The 20,093-nt window shown below is 44.1% G+C and overlaps 1 protein-coding gene across 1 annotated transcript in view; it reads left to right on the top strand.

Annotated features, from left to right (window-relative positions):
* The window catches only part of LOC115477106 (protein unc-79 homolog), a 186,710-nt gene that overhangs the window by 100,036 nt on the left and 66,581 nt on the right, over nt 1-20,093 (top strand). Inside the window, 5 exon segments of the mRNA XM_030213720.1 lie at nt 588-761; nt 7,278-7,346; nt 13,034-13,144; nt 15,228-15,332; nt 19,414-19,491. Coding sequence (XP_030069580.1) covers nt 588-761; nt 7,278-7,346; nt 13,034-13,144; nt 15,228-15,332; nt 19,414-19,491 — 537 coding nt within the window.

Below are 20,093 nucleotides of genomic sequence, written 5' to 3'. Positions count from 1 at the left end.
ATTTAACAGAAGCCCAAATCTGCATATAGCCAAGGTCCGTTATATGCATATCTACCTCATGTATATTCATTGTGGTGATCCTGAAACCCCGACTGGCTAGGTCTGCCTCCAGGAGAGGGTTGAGAAGCTCTGCATTAATGCATATTAATGAGTCATTAGTGAATGACGTTTTGTTTGTAGCTTGGGTAATAGAGGATTAAGTGACTTGCCTAAGGTCACAAGGAGCTCAGTGGGAGAAGCTGAATTTGAACCCTGGCTCCCCATCTGCTCTTCTAACCAGTAGGCTACATCTTTAAGCAGTGCTTTTACTCCTGGGGTGGTCCTAATTCAGTCTCGAAGGATCACATTTGGGGTGGATCATATTTTTGGATGCCCTTGCCATGGAATATCCCATCTGTTATGCTATTAGACACTCATATATTCTGCTTCATAAATTTCATGCACCAAATGGGCAATAAATCATTTTCTCCATTTTCACATTCATGAGGGTGAGGTGAAGCCACAGAATAGTCCTGAGTCTGCAAAGCATTTGAAAAGTGTATTTGTTTAATGGTGTGCAGTGATATAAAGAGATCATTCTTTTTTAGGGGCTAAATAACAAAAAGAACTTGCCAACGGGGGGTGCCATGCTACGCTGTTTGGAAAACATCGCCACTTTTATGGAGGCTTTGCCAATGGATTCTCCTAGTAACCTCTGGACCACTATCTGCAACCAGTTCCAAACATTCTTTGCCAAGTTGCCTTGTGTTTTACCACTGAAGGTACTGGATGTGAACACAATGTCGATTTAAAAGCCCTTGATTATCTAGCTGACAATGTAATTCATCATTATGCATTATCTAGTTATACTTTCATGCTTATTTTCGAAAGAGAAGGGCGCCCATCTTTCGACACAAATCGGGAGATGAACGTCCTTCTCCCAGGGTCACCCAAATCGGCATAATCGAAAGCCGATTTTGGGCGCCTTCAACTGCTTTCCGTCGCGGGGACGACCAAAGTTCCCAGGGGCATGTCAGAAGCATAGCAAAGGCGGGACTGGGGCGTGCTTAACACATGGGCATCCTTGGCTGATAATGGAAAAAAGAAGGGCGTCCCTGACGAGCTCTTGGTTGACTTTACTTGGTCCATTTTTTCTTGCGACCAAGCCTCAAAAAGGTGCCCGAACTGAACAGATGACCACCAGAGGGAATTGGGGATGACCTCCCCTTACTCCCCCAGTGGTCACCAACCCCCTCCCACCCAAAAAAAAGCTTTAAAAATATTTTTTGCCAGCCTCAAATGTCATACCCAGCTCCATCACAGCAGTATACAGGTCCCTGGAGCAATTTTTAGTGGGTGCAGTGCAGTTCAGGCAGGCAGACCCAGGCCCATCCCCCCTACCTGTTACACTTGTGGTGGTAAATGTGAGCCCTCCAAAACCCACCAGAAACCCACTATACCCACATCTAGGTTCCCCCCTTCACCTGTAAGGGCTATGGTAGTGGGTAGTTGTGGGTAGTGGGTTTTGGGTTTTTTTTTTTGGTGGGGGGCTCAACACACAAGGTAAGGAAGCTATGTAGCTGGGAGCTTTTTCTGAAGTCCACTGCAGTGCCCCCTAAGGTGCCCGGTTGGTGTCCTGGCATGTCAGGGGGACCAGTGCACTACGAATGCTGGCTCCTCCCACAACCAAAGGGCTTGGATTTGGTTGTTTCTGAGATGGGCGTCCTTAGTTTCCATTATCGCCGAAAATCAGAAACAACCAAGTCTAGGGACGACCTAAATTTCAAGATTTGGGCGTCCCCGACCGTATTATCGAAACTAAAGATGGACGCCCATCTTGTTTTGATAATATTTCCCCGCCCCTTCACTGGGACATCCTACGATTATGCCCCTCCACATGTAATGCCCAATTCTTGTCTGATAGATGGATTTAGGTGTTGTCATAGTAGATATAGCAGTGTTTAATAATAATAGTAATAACTCTTTTGTGACTCTACAGTATGAATTGCAGCACATTGCCTGATTAATTCATTAGTTTGAATTTTACAGATAATGGGACCATTGTTTTCAGCATTTTAACAAAAGTTGCCTTCTAAACACCCTCATAAAATTAAATTTAGTATAACAAAGCTTCCTATCAATAGACTGTTAATAGCAAACATACCTTCATATAAATACATTTAGAATGATTCTTTTATAGCCATTAGGTACGAAAGATCCTCAGTAGAAGATCTCAGTTCTATTTTGTGTTTTGTTTTTTGCTCTGAGGTTGAAAATAAAGATTTGCAACGTCTTTCATTCATGTTCATTCTCTACAAACTTGAGTTATTTCTTGGTAACACATAGAGGGTAATTTTATAACAGAATGCAATAGGCATTTTAGCATTATTCACCTAATACCTGCCTACATTGCTGGTGTGGATTTATACACCAGTCCTAGAGTTTTTATAAATGTTCATGCCTAAATTATAGTAGTTCATAATCTATGCATGTACTTTATTTATTTATTTATTTATTGCATTTGTATCCCACATATTCCCACATATTTGCAGGCTCTATGTGGCTTTCATTGCTCTGTCATGGTATCACCATGACTGAATAAACATATACAATTAGTATTTATAATGAAACATGGGAAATATAGTGTATAAAAGTAACATGTATGGAGAGAGCATTAATGGAATAACAGATGAAAATGGTACTGTAACTAAAGTTCAGATGATGGCTCATTATGGTATGTTTTGTTAAAGAGGTGGGTCTTCAAGGATTTCCGAAAGTTGATTAGATCGTGCATTTTTTTCATAGCAGTTGGTCGTGCATTCCATAGCTGCGTGCCTATATAACAAAAACTGGATGCATGTGTCAGTTTGTATTTTAGTCCTTTACAGCTTTGGAAGTGGAGATTTAGGAATGTGCGAGATGATATTTTGGAGTTCCTGAGTGGTAGATCTATGAGGTCTGACATATAGACTGGAGCATCTCCATGAATGATTTTGTGAATCAAGGTACAGATCTTGAACATAATGCGTTCCTTGATTGGGAGACTGTGCAGTTTCTCTCTAAGGGGTGTGGCACTTTCATATTTTGCTTTACCAAATATGAGTCTGGCTGCAGTATTCTGGGCTGTCTGAAGTCTCTTGATGATTTGGTCTTTACAGCCAGCGTATAGAGTATTGCAATAGTCTAAGTGACTTAACACCATTGACTGCACCAGGCTGCGAAATATATCTCTTGGGAATAGAGGTTTAACACTCTTAAGTTTCCAGATTGAATGGAACATTTTCTTAGTGGTATTCTTCACATGACTTTCCAATGTAAGATTTCGGTCAATGGTGACTTTCAAGGTTTCCGATATGGGAAGGGTGAGGTTTGGTGTGGTTATGGAAGTGTATTTATTAGGGTTGAATTGTGATGAATTGTGTGCCCACACCCATGTTGTGGCCCAAACTGTGCTCTTGCATCTGCCCACCCTCATAGTATGTGCCTTCACGTTGATGTGTGTACTTTTGCACTGGTCTGTGTGGTACGAGTACAAATATGTGCAAGCTGAAATCAAACCAACTTTCCTAGAGTCACCGTGACTAATTTTATATAATTATAACAATGGGAGGAAAAGACTTCAGAAGCTCAGCTTACATATATATTGTTTTACACTAGTGTCTGCCAACTGAGCTGCTTCCTCATTAGTCAGATTGTATTAAGTTAATCCAATAAAAATGGTATCATCTTATTTTCTTTTCTGTTTTATTTTATTCTATTTCTATTGAGTACCTTCATTAGTCAGAAAGACCTCTCAATTTGACAATACATTTCCCCTAAAATTCAGTGCATTACTATGCAAGGTTCAGTTCATTACTGTACAAATTACAAATATTCATAGGTAGTTCAATGATATAGAGAGTTCCAGTGGCGTAGCCGGGTGGGCCTGGATGGGCCCAGGCCCAACCATTTTGGGTTCAGGCCCTGTGGCTGGTAGGGATTCCCAAGCCCCACCAGCTGAAAACTCCCAACATCTGTCCCTCCTGCATACCTTGTAAATAGCAGACCTCGCCTGCAGCAAGCAGCAACTGATACATACTGCTCGCACCGGCCCCACAGCCTTCCCTCTGACGTATTCCCACCTATGCGGAAACAGGAAGTTGCATCAGTGGGAAGGCTGTGGGGCCAACATGAGCAGTGTGTATTAGTTGCTGCTCGCTGCCGGTGAAAATCTGCTATTTACAAGGTATGCGGGAGAGGGGGGATGTTTGAGAGACCATATGCAGGTGAGAGAAGGAGAGACTAAATCACTTGTGGGATGAGGCAGGGTTCGTCTGTCCACCCATCTTGGTCCCAGGCCCACCCAAATTTGAGTGCCTGGCTACGCCCCTGGAGACTTCAAAATGCAATAATGCACAAAGGCAACTTAGCTTCACTATGGGTGGTTTTTCTGACAAATGAGGAAGAAGCTCAGTTGGTAGACACTAGTCTAAAACAATATATTTGTATGTTGAGTTTCAGAAGTCTTTTCCTCCTATTGTTTTTATATAGAATAGAGTCAGGGTGACGCTAGGAAACTTGGGGCCCCTTTTACTAAGCTGCATAACCCTCTGTGCCGCCCAACGCGCACCAAAATGGAGTTACCGCCCGACTACTGTGTGGCTCTTGCGGTAATTTCATTTTTGGCGCTCGTCCAATACGTGCGTCTGAAAAATATTTTTTTTTATTTTCGGACGCGCGTAACAGACGCTCGCCAAGTGGAATTTGATGCACGTAGGTCATTACCACCCAGATTCTTTACCACTAGGTCTATGGCTGGCGGTAAGGTCTCAGACCCAAAATGGACGCGTGGCAATTTTGATTTTGCCGCACGTCCATTTTCGGCAAAAAAGAGGCCTTTTTTACAGGTGCGCTAAAAAATGGACTGGCGTGCGCTCAAAACCCACGTCTACACTACCGCAAGCCATTTTTCAGTGCGCCTTTGTAAAAGGGCCCCTTGCTTTGATTTCATCTTGCATGTGTTTGTACTTTGGTTTAATCAATTGACAAGGTCTAGCCATATAGAACATTTAGCAATATTGTATGATGCCATTAATGTGCTTATAAGGCTAAATCTGCACGTTAATAACTAAAACGCTGCCAAATTGGTACATACTTTACCACTCAGGTGTCGCTTTATAAAATGACCTCCTAAATGTCTACTTCTAATGTGAATGTGATACAAATTGCTCTTCACCTCCTCCTTCTGCTTTGTGAGTCCTCGTTACTGGAATGCTCTTCCATCTACATTCAAGGAGACCACCGACCACAATCTGTTCAAGAAGTCCCTTAAGACTTATCTTTGTAGTCACTCATATTCTTCTGTTATTTAACTTCCTCCCTGCCCTCGTTTGTAACTCCTGTTGTGTGCTCCCCTCCCAAGATGTTCCTTATTCTCTGTTCCGCCCTGAATTGGTATGATGTTCTTTTCATAAATGTTGTTAGCCACATAGAGCCCGCCGTGGTGGGAATCTGTGGGACAGTGGCGTAGCTACGTGGGGCCTGAGGGGGCCGGGGCCCCCGCAGATTCACCCCAGGACCCCCCTCCCGGCGAACCCGCCCCCGCCGCCGCCTACCTTTACTTTTGCTGGCGGGGGATCCCATTCCCCGCCAGCCGACGTCTTCTCAGTCCTTCCTGCACTTCAATTTGTTTGCTGACGTCCTGCACGTAATTATACGTGCAGGACGTCAGACTCAGAGAACAGTTCTGTTCTCTGAGTCTGACGTCCTGCACGTACAACGTGCAGGACGTCAGCAAACAAATTGAAGAGCGGGAAGCGACTAAGAAGAAGACGTCAGCTGGCGGGGAGTGGGATCCCCCGCCAGCAAAAGTAAAGGTAGGCTGCAGCGGCGGCGGGTTCGCGGCGGGAGGGGGAGGGGGGCGGCGCCGGGGGGAGGGCTAAAATGTGCCCCCCTCCCCCCGGGCTCGGACCCCTCTCCCACGGAAGGCTGGCTACGCCCCTGCTGTGGGATATAAAGATTCTCAATAAATAAATAAATAGATGTAAGGTATTATGTGTATTTTCAGCCAGAAACATACTGCCAGCTTCTCTCTTGAGTATTTCCTTTTGTAAAATTTGTTATATAGGCCACTCCAGATCTGAGAGAGATATGTGCTTAGACCCTGTGGATTAATTTATAAGTAACTAGGAGTGGCAAGGAAGGAGGGAGGAGGGAGCATGGAAGGGAGGAGTGGCTAACGGTTAGGGTGGTGGACTTTGGTCCTGGGGAACTGAGGAACTGAGTTTGATTCCCACTTCAGGCACAGGCAGCTCCTTGTGACTCTGGGCAAGTCACTTAACCCTCCATTGCCTCATGTAAGCCGCATTGAGCCTGCCATGAGTGGGAAAGCGCAGGGTACAAATGTAACAAAAATAAAATAGATACTATTGGAGATACTACATGGAATGTTGCTACTATTGGAGATTCTACATGGAATGTTGCTATTCCTCTAGCAACATTCCATCTAGAAGGCTGCGCAGGTTTCTGTTTCTGTGAGTCTGACGTCCTGCACGTAAGTGCAGGACGTCAGACTCACAGAAGCAGAAGCCTGCGCGGCCACATTGGTGATCTGCAAGGGCCGACTTCTACGTGGAATGTTGCTAGTGGAATAGCAACATTCCATGTAGAATCTCAAATAGTAGCAACAGTGGAGGAGTGGCCTAGTGGTTAGGGTGGTGGACTTTGGTCCTGAGGAACTGAGTTCGATTCCCAGCACAGGCAGCTCCTTGTGACTCTGGGCAAGTCACTTAACTCTCCATTGCCCCATGTAAGCCGCATTGAGCCTGCCATGAGTGGGAAAGCGCGAGGTACAAATGTAACAAAAATAAAATAGATACTATTGGAGATTCTACATGGAATGTTGCTATTCCACTAGCAACATTCCATGTAGAATCTCAAATAGTAGGAGGAGTGGCCTAGTGGTTAGGGTGGTGGACTCTGGTCCTGGAGAACTGGGTTCGATTCCCACTTCAGGCACAGGCAGCTCCTTGTGACTCTGGGCAAGTCACTTAACCCTCCATTGCCCCATGTAAGCTGCACTGAGCCTGCCATGAGTGGGAAAGCGCGGGGTACAAATGTAACAAAAATAAAATAAAAAATAAACTCATTCCATATGGAGAGTACACCGTATGTTATTGGGCAGAACCTCTCTACACATGCCCAGGGAAGAATAAGTTAGTTCAAAAATTCAGTCTTGATGTATTACTTCTCAAGTCCATTTGCGTGTCTGAAAATCAGAGAACTGAATATTTCCTGTTGTCTTGTTCCTTCTTCCACAGTGCTCTTTAGATTCCAGTTTAAGACTGATGATTTGCCTTCTGAAGATCCCAACAACTAGTGCCACCAGGGTAAGTGCCAGGAAGCACCATCGTCAAGTGCTTTAGTAATTCATTGTCCCAACTGAATGGGATTATTCTTCTGTGGTTCACTGTCCATTCTCAGAAAGTGGCTTTGACTCAGAATTAAGAACCCCCCCCCCCCCCCCCACTAGTCAAACATTGCAATATGGTAGTCCAAGGATATAGGTGACATCAGATAAGTGGAGAATATGTCCTGCTTAGTCTATGAGCAGCAATAATCTGACAAGCAGGTCTAAGTACTGTACAATCTAAAAGAAATCAGCTAGAGAAAGGAACGCTAAATAAAATAGGACAGAATTCAAAAACCATACAAGAGCAAGTATAAATTTGTAATTTGTATAACCAACTCTTGGTCAAATGACCGAACCCAGCACCTAGGTGCGAAAAGCCTGGTTAAAAAGTGCATCTTAATTATACTTTGAATCTCTTAAATGATTATTTACTGTGAATGGAAGGGGTACGATCATTAAAGAGTTTAGGTGCCAAGAAGAAAAATGCCAAATGCCCAGTGAATTCATAATGTGCGTGTTTTGGATTTGGAAGAACTAAGTGATGGGAATCCAAGGCTCTCAAGACTATGTAAGACTGTACAGAATCGTCAGGGAAGATAAACATGATGGAACTCCCAAATGGTAGGCTTTATGTGTCAAGCATAGGATCTTAAAAGAAATACGGAATTTAACAGGAAGCCAGTGAAGGCAAATAAAAAGAGGAGTGATGTGGCCATGTTTACAGGTCCTACGGAGAGACCTAGTAGCTGAATTCTTTAAGGTTTGGAGACGTTTGAGTTAGGTGCCAATAATACCTGCCTAAATTGAGTTGCAATAGTCTAAGCGAGAGATCAGAAATGCACAAATGAGCATATGAGAAGCAGGAAAATCAAGGAAACTACATAAGTAGTGGAGTCTACACAGAGTTGCAAAACCAAGTTTGACAACTTTGGAAATCTGTCTCTGAAAAGATAGTTGGGGCTCTAAAATGACTCCAAAATACCAAAAGTTAGTTACTGCTGGGCTAGGAAGATCAAGTAGAGCAGAGTTCAGACTAGGTTCAGATAGGTCATGGTCTTTTCAGAACCAGGCAAACACAGCGAAGGTGACACAAAGGATGACGTAGAAAAAACGTTTAATGGACTCAAAGAGTTCACATCAGAAGTTTTATTCAAAAATATGTGCAATGGACTCAACACGATTCGTGTTTTGCCCGCGAGGGCCTGCCTCAGGAGTCCCCGTATAGTACACAAGTTGAACTTCTCTGCGTTCTATGGCGTCTGAAATAAATGACCTATAGGTGAATTTTCGAAAGAGAAGGGCGCCCATCTTCCGACACAAATCGGGAGATGGGCGTCCTTCTCTCAGGGTCGCCCAAATCAGCATAATCGAAAGCCGATTTTGGGTGTCCTCAACTGTATTCCGTCACAAGGGACGACCAAAGTTCACAGCAGCATGTCGGCACCGTACCGAAGGTGGGACTGGGGCATGATTAAGAGATGGGCATCCTCGGTTGATAATGGAAAAAAGAAGGGCGTCCCTGATGAGCATTTGGCCGTCTTTACTTGGCCCATTTTATTTTCACGTCCAAGCCTTGAAAAGGTGCCCGAACTGACCAGATGACCACCGGAGGGAATCGGGGATGAACTCCCCTTACTCCCCCAATGGTGACAAACCCCCTCTCACCCCAAAAAATGTAAAAAACATTTTTTTCCAGGCTCTGTGCCAGCCTCAAATGTCATACCCAGCTCCATCACAGCAGTATGCAGGTCCTTGGAGCAGTTTTTAATGGGGGTCCCAAAAAACAGATAGGCAAATGATCCGCAAAATCCAACATGGAAACAAACAAAGCAGATCAGTCAATGATATGGTTCAAAACTTTATTCTAAAGTCATTGCCCGACATAGACTGTGTTTCACCCACAGGGGCTCTATGGTAACAATAATAATAAAATCAAATTAGAAACCCATGTACTTTAAAAACCATTAAAAACACTCATAAATATATTAATATATAAAAAAAACTCTTATCCATACATTAATATATAAAAGCATATCTTAAAAACAAATTTAAAACACTGATATTTGAAAAAATAAATAAAACCAGATTATACACATTCATAACAATGTATTAGTATATTAAAAACAGTAATACAACACCTGGAAGGAAGTAGACAAATTACAGTAAAATAATAGCAATAGGAAAATTTGCCGGAATAGCAGGATTGAGCATTGTCTTTTTGAGAATGGGGTGGGCCAAAGCTTTCTTCCAAAGGGAGGGGACAGTGGCCAAAGAAAGACTATGATTGATCATGGTCAGTGCCAGGAGGAGTAATCCATGGGAAGAGAAGTGAAAAAGCAGTTAGTCTCATGGATACCAATATGGCTGCAAGAGAAATCAGGGAAGGGAGGGAGAAAGAAGTTCAAGAAGAGGAGAGAAGCTGCGAAGAAGTGGTCCCACAGGGTTCAGATTGTGAAAACACAGAAATCCAAGGACACTTGACATGGGTTGGAGATTGCGGTATATAAAGTTATGAAAAAGTTCAACCTCAGTCACAAATGTTCTTGACCAAATTTCAACAGTAACATAAACCACAAATGTAACACTTAAAATCCAGGATTAAAAAAGATAGTAAAGACATGAGTGGAGATAATGTGGTAGCACATGGCGATTACAGCTGCCAAAGTAGTTGACGTACCAGAAGAGTTCCAACATAAAACGGTTTGTTCTTGAGTGGATAAAAAAATGTCTTTGGAGACTGGGAAGGAAAAAGCTCCGAGACCCCAGAAAAGAACCACCAGCAGGGGACTCACCTCAGGGTATCTGCGGTCAGAATCCTCAACTTTGAAAGTAAAGTGATATTTACAAGTCTTGCAAGGAAGAAGGGACAGCTCTGTTATTATGAGGGCTTCTGTTGTTAACTGCTTCTAAATGATACATTTAAGTTATTATTTTCCTGCTAATTAGGGTTCTTTGAGAACCTATAGCAACAGGGAAAAATGAAGGCAGATAAAGACCATAGGACCTATACAGTCTGCCCATCCATGCCATCTACTCTCCCTTTCACTCCTTTAGACATCCCATGTATTTGCCTCAAGCTTTCTTAAATTCAGATACAGTTTTTGTCTCCACCTCCTCCACTTGGAGGCCATTCCATGAATTCACCACCCTTGCCATGAAGAAGTAATTCCTCAGGTTACTTCTGAATCTCTCCCCTTTCACCTTCATCCTATGACCCCCTCATTCCAGAGCTTCCTTTCAGAAGAAAGAGACTCACTTCCTGTACATTTATGCCACGTAGGTATTTAAACGTCTCTATCTTATCTCCCCTCTCCCGCCTTTGCTTAGAACTTCGGGTGCCATCTATTGAATTGTGCCTAATGAGCTTATTTTGGGATAATGACCTTAAAGTACATGATGTTAAATAAGGTATAAGAAATCATGAAAGGAACAATGGAGAACCACTATGATAGATATGATGCACAAGAGTCAGAATTTAAAAATTGATTCTATGTACATAAGATAACATAAGATGAGAATAGCTATTCTGGGTCAGACCAATGGTTCATCTAGCCCAGTATCCTGCTTCCAGCAGTGGCCAATTGTCACGCTTTGTCACTTCTAGAATAGAGGTGATCCTTTGTACCGCCACCAGGTATCGGTGACAGGCGGCTGACGTGCCCCAGAGTCTTCACCTGAACCGACCATTGTTCCCCTTGGGTTGAGCCCTTGTTACAGGTGGCCAATAGGGCTTGGAGAGTTCTCCATCAGATAATCGGAAATGCTGAGAAATCTGGCTAGGGCTGGGTCTGGCAGAGCGGAGCATGGAGCGACTCCAGACTAGGGTACAAGTCAGGGGTCCTCGGCAGGGGTCAGGTCAGGTGACAATCCAGGCAAAGTCAGAATCCAGGCAGAGGTCAGGTCAGGCGGCAATCCAGGCGAAGCCAGAATCCAGGCCGAGGTCAGTAAGACTGGCACCAAACATGTGGTGTAAATAAAGTAAGACAAAACTGTCAAGACGCTTCAATATAGTAGAAGGCAATGGGTCATGAAGAGCTGTAGTCAGTTTCATTGTTGACAAAAGCTTTGATATTACAGTGATTGAAGGAATATTAAATTCAGAAAATGAACTACAACAAGAATATTGATTTGTCCTTGTATGTCAAGGTGATGCAGTTGATGATAAATAATGCCAATAAAATGGAAGACAATGAGGTACAGTCAGGCACAGTGGGTATTTTTCTGTCCCTGGAGAGCTTACAATCTAACTCCCCTTTTACAAAGTCACACTAGCAACTGCCAAATGCGGTAATGCCGACACAGCCCATTCATTCACTTTGAATGGGCGGCGTCAGCACTACCGCACCAGAAGTCGCTAGCGCAGCTTTGTAAAAGGGGGGAGGGGGTATGTTTGTGCCTGAAGCAATGGAGGGTTAAGTGATTTGCTTACAAGGAGCCTCAATGGAATTTGAATGGCATTGTTTCTTTTCATCCCCTGTTGCTAATTTCCTTTTCCAAATTGTATATAAATAAAGATTACAAACTCTGTTGTTAATTAGCAGCATATCCACTTATAGGTTTGTAAAATGTCAGGCATGTAAGTGCTGACAAATGTGTATGTTGTAAAATATCAACTTGAGGATGTAATTATCAACATGGGCTACCATTAAAACAGATTTGTTTTTCCACTGACTTGTGCTATTTTAACACAGGCCCCATTTTATGCAGTGAGACCTAGGTACTAATAACTGGGGTTAACAGTAAAATAACATGAGCCATGTTGATAACTTCCCCCTTAATTAAAGAAAAGGAAATGTCTCTGGAAATTTAAATCACTGCTATATGTAATAAAAGTGAGCCAAGTATAGGACAATCAAGCCATTGTGACATCACTGATGAGGTTGGCTCTTAGGCATTGGTGGAATGAGGCATTATGACATCACAATATCAGCTCTGGTTACCAGAGACTGAAAGTCTTCACACTAAGGGGCAAAGTTATCAATGTGGGCTACCTTTAAGACATGCTATTTTAGCACTAACTTGTGCTATTGTAACACTGGATCCATTTTCTGAGATGAGACCAAGTCATTGGAGCCGACTCTGTGGGTACTATGGGTGCTTGAGCACCCCCAATATTGAGAAAATTCCTTGTATGTGTCTAGGGAGGGGTCATTTCCATTGGGCTTAGCACCCCCAATAATTTTGAAAAGTTGGCTCCTATGGACCTAGTTACTAATAACTGGAATTAACAGTAAAATTGCACATCTTAACTAACATTAGCCATGTTGATAACTACACCCCTTGGTAGGCCCTCGTTATTTGGTGAGATGAGTGCGTAGTCGTAATGCATAACAAAGTAGAGCATAGTGACAACACCTGAATAAGCTCTTGACAATTCAATATCTCCCTATTTTGTAGAAAACCAATTGTGTTTCAGTAAAAGAGACCTGGGCTTGCAGTGTAGTGTTTTCTGGTGCAGGGAACTGTTTGCCGGTGCTTTAAATTCTGTTTTGTCTTACAAATGTCAGAACAATAATTTGTGTGGCCTGGGATCACTCAATGCTATATATCTTCAGAGTTAAAAGTAATGATCTCATTAGACCATAACATTCCAGAACTTTAATAGCATTTTTTTTTTTGAAGGATTCAAGTTATTGATTTTCTTAAAATCGTATTTCATCGCAGAGTCTGCTGGAGCCATTTTCCAAGCTGCTGAGCTTTGTAATTCAGAATGCCGTCTTCACCCTTGCCTACCTAGTGGAACTGTGTGGCCTGTGTTACCGAGCCTTCACCAAGGTGATAATGAATGAATGGGTTTTTATTAAAAATCACTGGAAAATAAAATCAAAAGTTCCTTCAAATGGAAAGTGATTAAGGGCGTCTTTTACAAAGTGTTTGCAAGCCCAACGTGGGCTTACCGAATGCTAAATCGGGGCTGCCGCCAGCCCAACGCGGCCGCCAGCTGTAGTTTTTCCACAGGTGCGTGCCATTTCTGGGGGAAAAAGAAAAAAACCCCAGATATGGCTTGTGTGGCGGTAACCCGGCGGTAATCAAACATCGCCGTACACTGCCCGATTACCGCCGAGTTACCGCGGGAGCCCTTATCACTACCTGTTCCACTCCACTCAATATAAAATATTGAATGGAGTGGAACAGGTGGATGTGAAGCGTCTGTTCACGTTTTCCAAAAATACCAGGACTAGGGGGCATGCGATAAAACTACAGTGTAGTAAATTTAAAACAAACCGGAGAAATATTTTCTTCACTCAACGCATAATTAAACTCTGGAATTCGTTGCCGGAGAACGTGGTGAAGGCGGTTAGCTTAGACGGTTTCCTAAAGGACAAGTCCATAAACCACTACTAAATGGACTTGGGAAAAATCCACAATTCCAGGAATAGCATGTATAGAATGTTTGTACGTTTGGGAAGCTTGCCAGGTGCCCTTGGCCTGGATTGGCCGCTGTCGTGGACAGGATGCTGGGCTCGATGGACCCTTGGTCTTTTCCCAGTATGGCATTACTTATGTACCTCAGTGGGTGGCGGTAAGGGATCCCCACTGCATGGCCACACGGTAAGAGTTCTCTTACCTCATGGCCATGTTTGTCTGGGGGCTTTTTACCCGCTGCAGTAAAAAGGGCCCTGGCATGCGGGAAAAATGGCCCCTGCTGCTAATGTAGGGCTCTTTTTCCCACAGCTTAGTAAAAGTATTGTATTGTACTGTAACATTTATAACCCGCGCTTTCCCACTTGTAGCAGGCTCAATGCGGCTTACATAATATAACAAATTTACAAGATAACACAAAATGGATAAAACATCTAAATATAGTTAATAAAGAGGTAGACATTAAAATGGATAAGGGAGAAAGGTGGTAGAGGTAGGGAGTGGAAAGAGGGTGTAAGTTGGGGTAATGTGTTGTGAATAAGGAAGAATGTATAATAATGGTTCGAAGAGGAATGAATTTAAAAAGGATAAAAGCATATTTTAAGTTCTGTCAAGTAGTCAGATCCAGGTATCGCAGATGGATTTCTAATTTAAGTCAAGTCATATGTGTAGGCTTGCTTGAAAAGGTGAGTTTTCAGCAGCTTCCAGAAGGGTAAATGGTTATTGACTGTTCGAATCGATCTTGGTAAGGCGTTCCAGAGCTTGCTGCCTATAACGGAGAAATTAGATGCATAATATGTTTTGTACTTGATTCCTTTACAGTTGGGAAGATGTAAGTTTAGATAAGTTCGAGAAGATCTAGAGCGATTCCTGGTAGGAAGGTCAATCAGATTGTACATGTAGGCTGGGGATTCTTCATAGATAATCTTATGAATCATCGTGCGGACTTTGAAATTTATTCGTTCCATAATAGGGAGCCAATGAAGTTTTAAATGGAGAGGTGTTGCGCTCTCAAACCGCGACTTACCAAATATAAGTCTGGCTGCCATGTTTTGGGCAGTTTGGAGTTTTGTTCAGGACTTGGGCCTTGCATCCAATAAAAATACTATTGCAGTAGTCAACGTTTGTAAGTACAGTGGATTGGACCAAATTGCGGTTAAGTGGTGCTGAAAGTTAGCGATTAGCCCCGAACAGGCGATTTAACCGGCCAGAAGCCGTTTCTTGCCGGTTAAATCACATTTATTTATTTATTTGTTGCATTTGTATCCCACATTTTCCCACCTATTTGAGGCTCAATGTGGCTTACATAATGCCGTAATGGCGATTGCCATTTCCGGATTGAGAAATACATACCTGCTTGTGTGAAGGTTGGATTTATTTGTATAGATTTTTGATTGTATTAATTACGTTTTATTTTAAATGTGGTTGATTTTGAATATTGTACACCACCGGGCTACTACTACTACTATTACCTATCATTTCTAATTTGTTCAAGGAAAGAGATAAATTCTACTTGACTCGTAGTGTCATTCTCGACCTACTGCAGGCTTTGAAACTGAAAACGCCTTTACCAGACACCAACCTACTGCTCCTCGTCCAGGTACAGTAGACATTTCTCATTTCCGTTGTGTTAAGAGGTTTGTTTTTGTTCAGGTCCTAGTGATAAACCTCCACCAAACTGAAAACTTCTGATTCTTGAAAAACTCGTTCTTTAGGGAAAACTTTTGACTTGAACTTGCTGCTTTTGTCATTCACTAGTGAAATGTTTTTTCCCTTCAATAATTCACCTGGCCACGGATTGCACTGTTTCCTGGTGCCTCATCTGTCAGCCTATGTTCTTTTCCAAGGTAACTGTAAAGAAGTTATTTTCTGTCAGGACCTGACGCCAGGGGTGGGTCGGGAGGTTGGTAGCCTGCATTTCCTAGGCACCCTGCCTGGGTGTGATCCCTTCGTTTAGTTTTCTGTATGTTTTCCGCCCTCGACGTCATGACGTTTGACGCGAGGGCGGGGCACAAAGTCATGGTCAGTGGGGTGGCTTCACCACCATGAATTTACGAACCGTTCTGGGAGTCTGAGTGACTTCAGAACATTGTCTTCAGAACGTTGAGGGTGAGTTTTATTATAGTAGACTGTATAACCGTAGAGGACAATTAAGGTTCACCTGCATTTAGGCGCATCTGATGAGTATAAATGCAGAATAGGTGCCACTTACGTGCATACTTGCCCAAAGCGCTATTCTGTAAGCCTGCATTTAAATGGCACAGTACCCAATTGAAAAGGGGAGGAGCATAGGAGGGATATGAGCATGTCACCCATCAACACGCGCATTTTGTAGAACACTAGCAGATGTGCAGATCGATTGACAGATGTTGGCGCACCATCCTATGCCTTCCACTGACTTGGCATAAGTAAGTGTGCCTTTTTTTGGCACACTAATGCAGATGTGTGCTAATAATCTGTCATGGCATCAGGGTGTCCTGATGCTGTTATACGGGCGCTCCTCATGCTGCATTGGGGTGCCAAAAAGGAGGTGCCAATTTTGCAGAATAGCAGCTTATGTGCTTACTTTGTGACTCTGTCTGTTCTCTCCCAAACTCCTTCCCTGAATACATGAGGGGCGAAGCCAATAGACTATTTTTGGGAGGAGCCCGGGGTGGACTGGGGTGTCGTCCTTTCCTCTCTGTACTCTCCCCCCTCCTCCTTTGCTGGCGGGGATGCCCAAGCCCCGCTGACTGAAGAGCATCATTCCCTCTAAGTTGTGTGGGAGTTCTTCACCTACAGTCCTGCCAGTGGGAGGTGCTGTTCCACTATCAAATTTTCAATAGTGAGGGACAGTCAAGCTCTGCAGTTCGCCAGGGAACCTGCCTGCCTCTAGCCATTGAACACACAATATTGAAACATCCCCCCCGCCCCACCCGCACCAGCAGCAATGCAGTTGAAGGACTCCCGCTCAGCTTAGAAGAAACAGTGCTGAAAAGCTCCACGGCCTGAATGTCCTCCGGTGTGAAGAAGTCAGCATTGTGCTTTGCAGCTGCCAATGCCGGCACTCCTTGTGCATGCTCGGTTCATACATGTGAAACAAGCATGCATAAGAAGTGCCGGTATCGGTGGCTGGAAAGCATGCCTCCAATTTCCTCACACTGGGGAAGGTTCAGGCCATGGAATTCTTTGGAGAAATGGCCTATTGGTTAGTGCAGTGGGTTACAGACCTGGGGAACCAGGTTTGATTCCCACAGCTGCCTAACATCAGCAGTAGGTTGAGATCCTGGGAACTGGGTCCAATTCCCTCTGTAGCTCTATGTGACCCTAGGCAAGTCACCTACCCTCCATTGCCCGTTACTACTTAGAGACAGTGCAAGTACCTGTAAAATTGTATGTAAACTACCTTGATGTGTGTTCAGAAGAGATGGTATATCAAATTAATAAATGATAATACAGGTGGGTTTTTTTTTGGGGGGGGGGCACCAATGCCATTAGAACCCACATACAAGTATGCACCTACTTGTGCATGTGGGGTAATTTTATAAGAGGACTTTTACAAACAAAAACACCCCTTTATAGACTCACCCCACCCCCACCCAGATGATCAGGCTTTTCTGAATTAATAGTGCTGGCTTATCAGAGATTTATGTATCTAGAGGGCTAATGTAACACTAAGAAAAGTGTAAGGTTTGAAACAGACTGAGTATTCCGTGGGGAAGAGACAGCACTCATGTCCCGCAGTGTATTAATGTCATTTTGATATCGGTATAATATAAAGGTCTGAAATTGGAATGTCTTTGCTGTGGACACATTGATATTCTATGAGAGATTATTTACAGACTCAGAAACGTGTGGCTTCGGATTCATGACACTTCCTGCCAATCTGTAATGTGCCATTGGATTCATCAATAATAGATCACCAGCCGCCCTTACCTTGTTTATATTGTCTTCTGGGTTCAGTTATACAGTTGTTTTCAATTTGAATGTCATTACAAAAAGAGAGAAGGGTCATTTGGTCTTGACAGCTTTTTGAACTGAGACACTACTTCAAAATTGAGAACCTAAATGTTAGCCAGAATCTAAGGGGCCCTTTTACTAAGCCGCGTAAGCGTCTACGCGCACCCAATGCATACCAAAATGGAGTTACCGCCCGACTACCGAGTGGCTCTTGCGGTAATTTCATTTTTGGCACTTGTTTGAAAAATGTATTTTCGGGCGCGCATAACAGACACGCGCCAAGTGGCATTTGGCACACATAGGTCATTACTGCCCGGTTACTACGTGAGTCTTTGCCGCTAGGTCAATGGCTGGCGTTAAGGTCTCAGACCCAAAATGGATGTGCAGCAATGTTCATGTTGCCGCACGTCCATTTTCGGCAAAAATTTTAAAAAAGGCCTTTTTTGCAGGTGTGCTAAAAAAATGGATCGACGCACACCCAAAACTTGTGCCTACACTACCGTAAGCCATTTTTCAGCGCACCTTTGTAAAAGGACCCCTAAGAGAATATCTGCTAATCTAAAGAGTCTGGGGCAAAGGGTTCCTCAGGTCAGCCAGCACCATTTTGAAGAGGGGGCACATCTTGCAATCACCCTTCCTCAGGCAGGGGCATAGCCAGACCTCGGTGGGAGGGGAGTCCAGAGCCCAAGGCGGGGGGGGGGGCACATTATAGTCTGCCTCCCCCAGCCTCCAACCCCCCGCCCCGCCCCCACTACTTTCAACCCCCCCCCCCCCCACTGCCGCTGCCGCCGCAAGGTACCTTTGCTGGCGGGGGTCCCCTACCCCCGCCAGCCTTAGTCTTCTTCAGCGCCGGTCTCCGGTGCATTCACTCACTTTGTTGATCTGCGCTGTGAGTCCTGATGTCCTGCACATTCACGAAAGTGTCGGGGAAGGGTCGGTGGGGGGGGGGGGGGTCAAAAGTGGAGGGGGCCAGGACTAAATCTGTGGGGGCCCATGCCCCCGTGGCCCCACCTAGCTAAGCTCCTGTCCTTAGGTATTAATTATTTGCTGCTTGATGTAGTAAACAGGGGTGCTGGCACTTGAATGGGTGCTGGGTGTTGGGGAGGAGCAGCCTCAGGTCTAAGACCCCTTTAGGGCAGAGAAGGGATCTCTCTAGGGAGCATGGTGCTACAAACCCCTTCAGTGCTGGGGAATCACTTTGTGTTACTATAGCAGGGGAAAATGTGGGATATAAATGTAACACATAAATAAATACTTACGTGTGTAACCGATATCAGGCACATGCATTTATACCACCCATTGAGCTAGTGTAAATGCTCCTGCTTAAAATTACATCCATAACTGACATTATACAATTCATGCTTACCTAACTGTAGATGTCCTTTCTTGAATTTACCCCAAAGGTATAACCTGTGCCAAAAATCAGTGCCTTCATCCAAGCTACAGCATAAAGTACATTAGGGCTGGATTTAAAAAGAAAAATCATCTGATCCTGCAGTTTGTAAGACTTAATTCAGCTCTTTCTGCAGAAACAGCAATCTACGTATCAATTTGTGCAAATCAATTTTTCACTTGAATAAGCCCTGGAAATTAGCCTGGCTCATGCTTTGTCTTTGGTGTCAAGAAACAGATTGTGCTGAATGTAATGAAGAAAAGATTCGATCTGCACTAATAAAGCAATCTATTACCTATTAGTGTCTGACGGCTTATGGAAAATACCATTTCTTTTGATTTCCTATTAGTTTATTTGTGCGGACGTTGGAACAAAGCTAGCTGAGTCAACAATCATCCACAAACAGATGATGGCCTGTATGCCTGGGGTAAGTAGTGAATCTCTTTGCTTTAGCTGCCCACCGATGCTTTGCTCCTTTGCTCTAGCAGGACTGGGGGCTGGTTTTGATATGTCGCTTCTTCTTTTATTCTGCTGGGAATCAGATCCATTGGAATTTAAAGTTAGCATGCTCCATTCAGTGACGATCCTAGGTCGGCTGCCACCCAGGGCGGATCGCCGATGTGCACCCTCCCCCCCCCCCAGGGCGCATCAACCCCCCGCCCCAGGTGCATTCTTAGCTGCTGGGAGCAGCGGTGCGGCTCTCGGCTCCGCTGGCTCCCTGCTTCCTCTGCCCCAGAACAGGAAGTAACCTGTTCCGGGGCAGAGGGAGCAGGGAACCAGCGGAGCCGATAGGTGCGTGGCTGCTCTCTGCACTTCTCCAGCAGCGTGTACCCGGGGCGGACTGCCCCCACCGCCCTGCCCTTGGTACGCCGCTGGCTCCATTTATTGAAAAATGAAGCACAATGTGGACAAACATTGTAGTAAGTCTTTTACCAGTAATGGCAATTTATTTTCTTCCTTTTTTTTTTTGGACCTGGTTGTTTGGGCCTCATGCTCTATTGGAACCAGGGCTGAGATTCTGGCACCATG

This window comes from Microcaecilia unicolor, chromosome 9, assembly GCF_901765095.1.
Source record: "Microcaecilia unicolor chromosome 9, aMicUni1.1, whole genome shotgun sequence".
Taxonomy (NCBI): Eukaryota; Metazoa; Chordata; class Amphibia; order Gymnophiona; family Siphonopidae; genus Microcaecilia; species Microcaecilia unicolor.
Note: the sequence above shows the minus strand (reverse complement) of the source record. Positions and strands in the feature narration are given on the sequence as shown.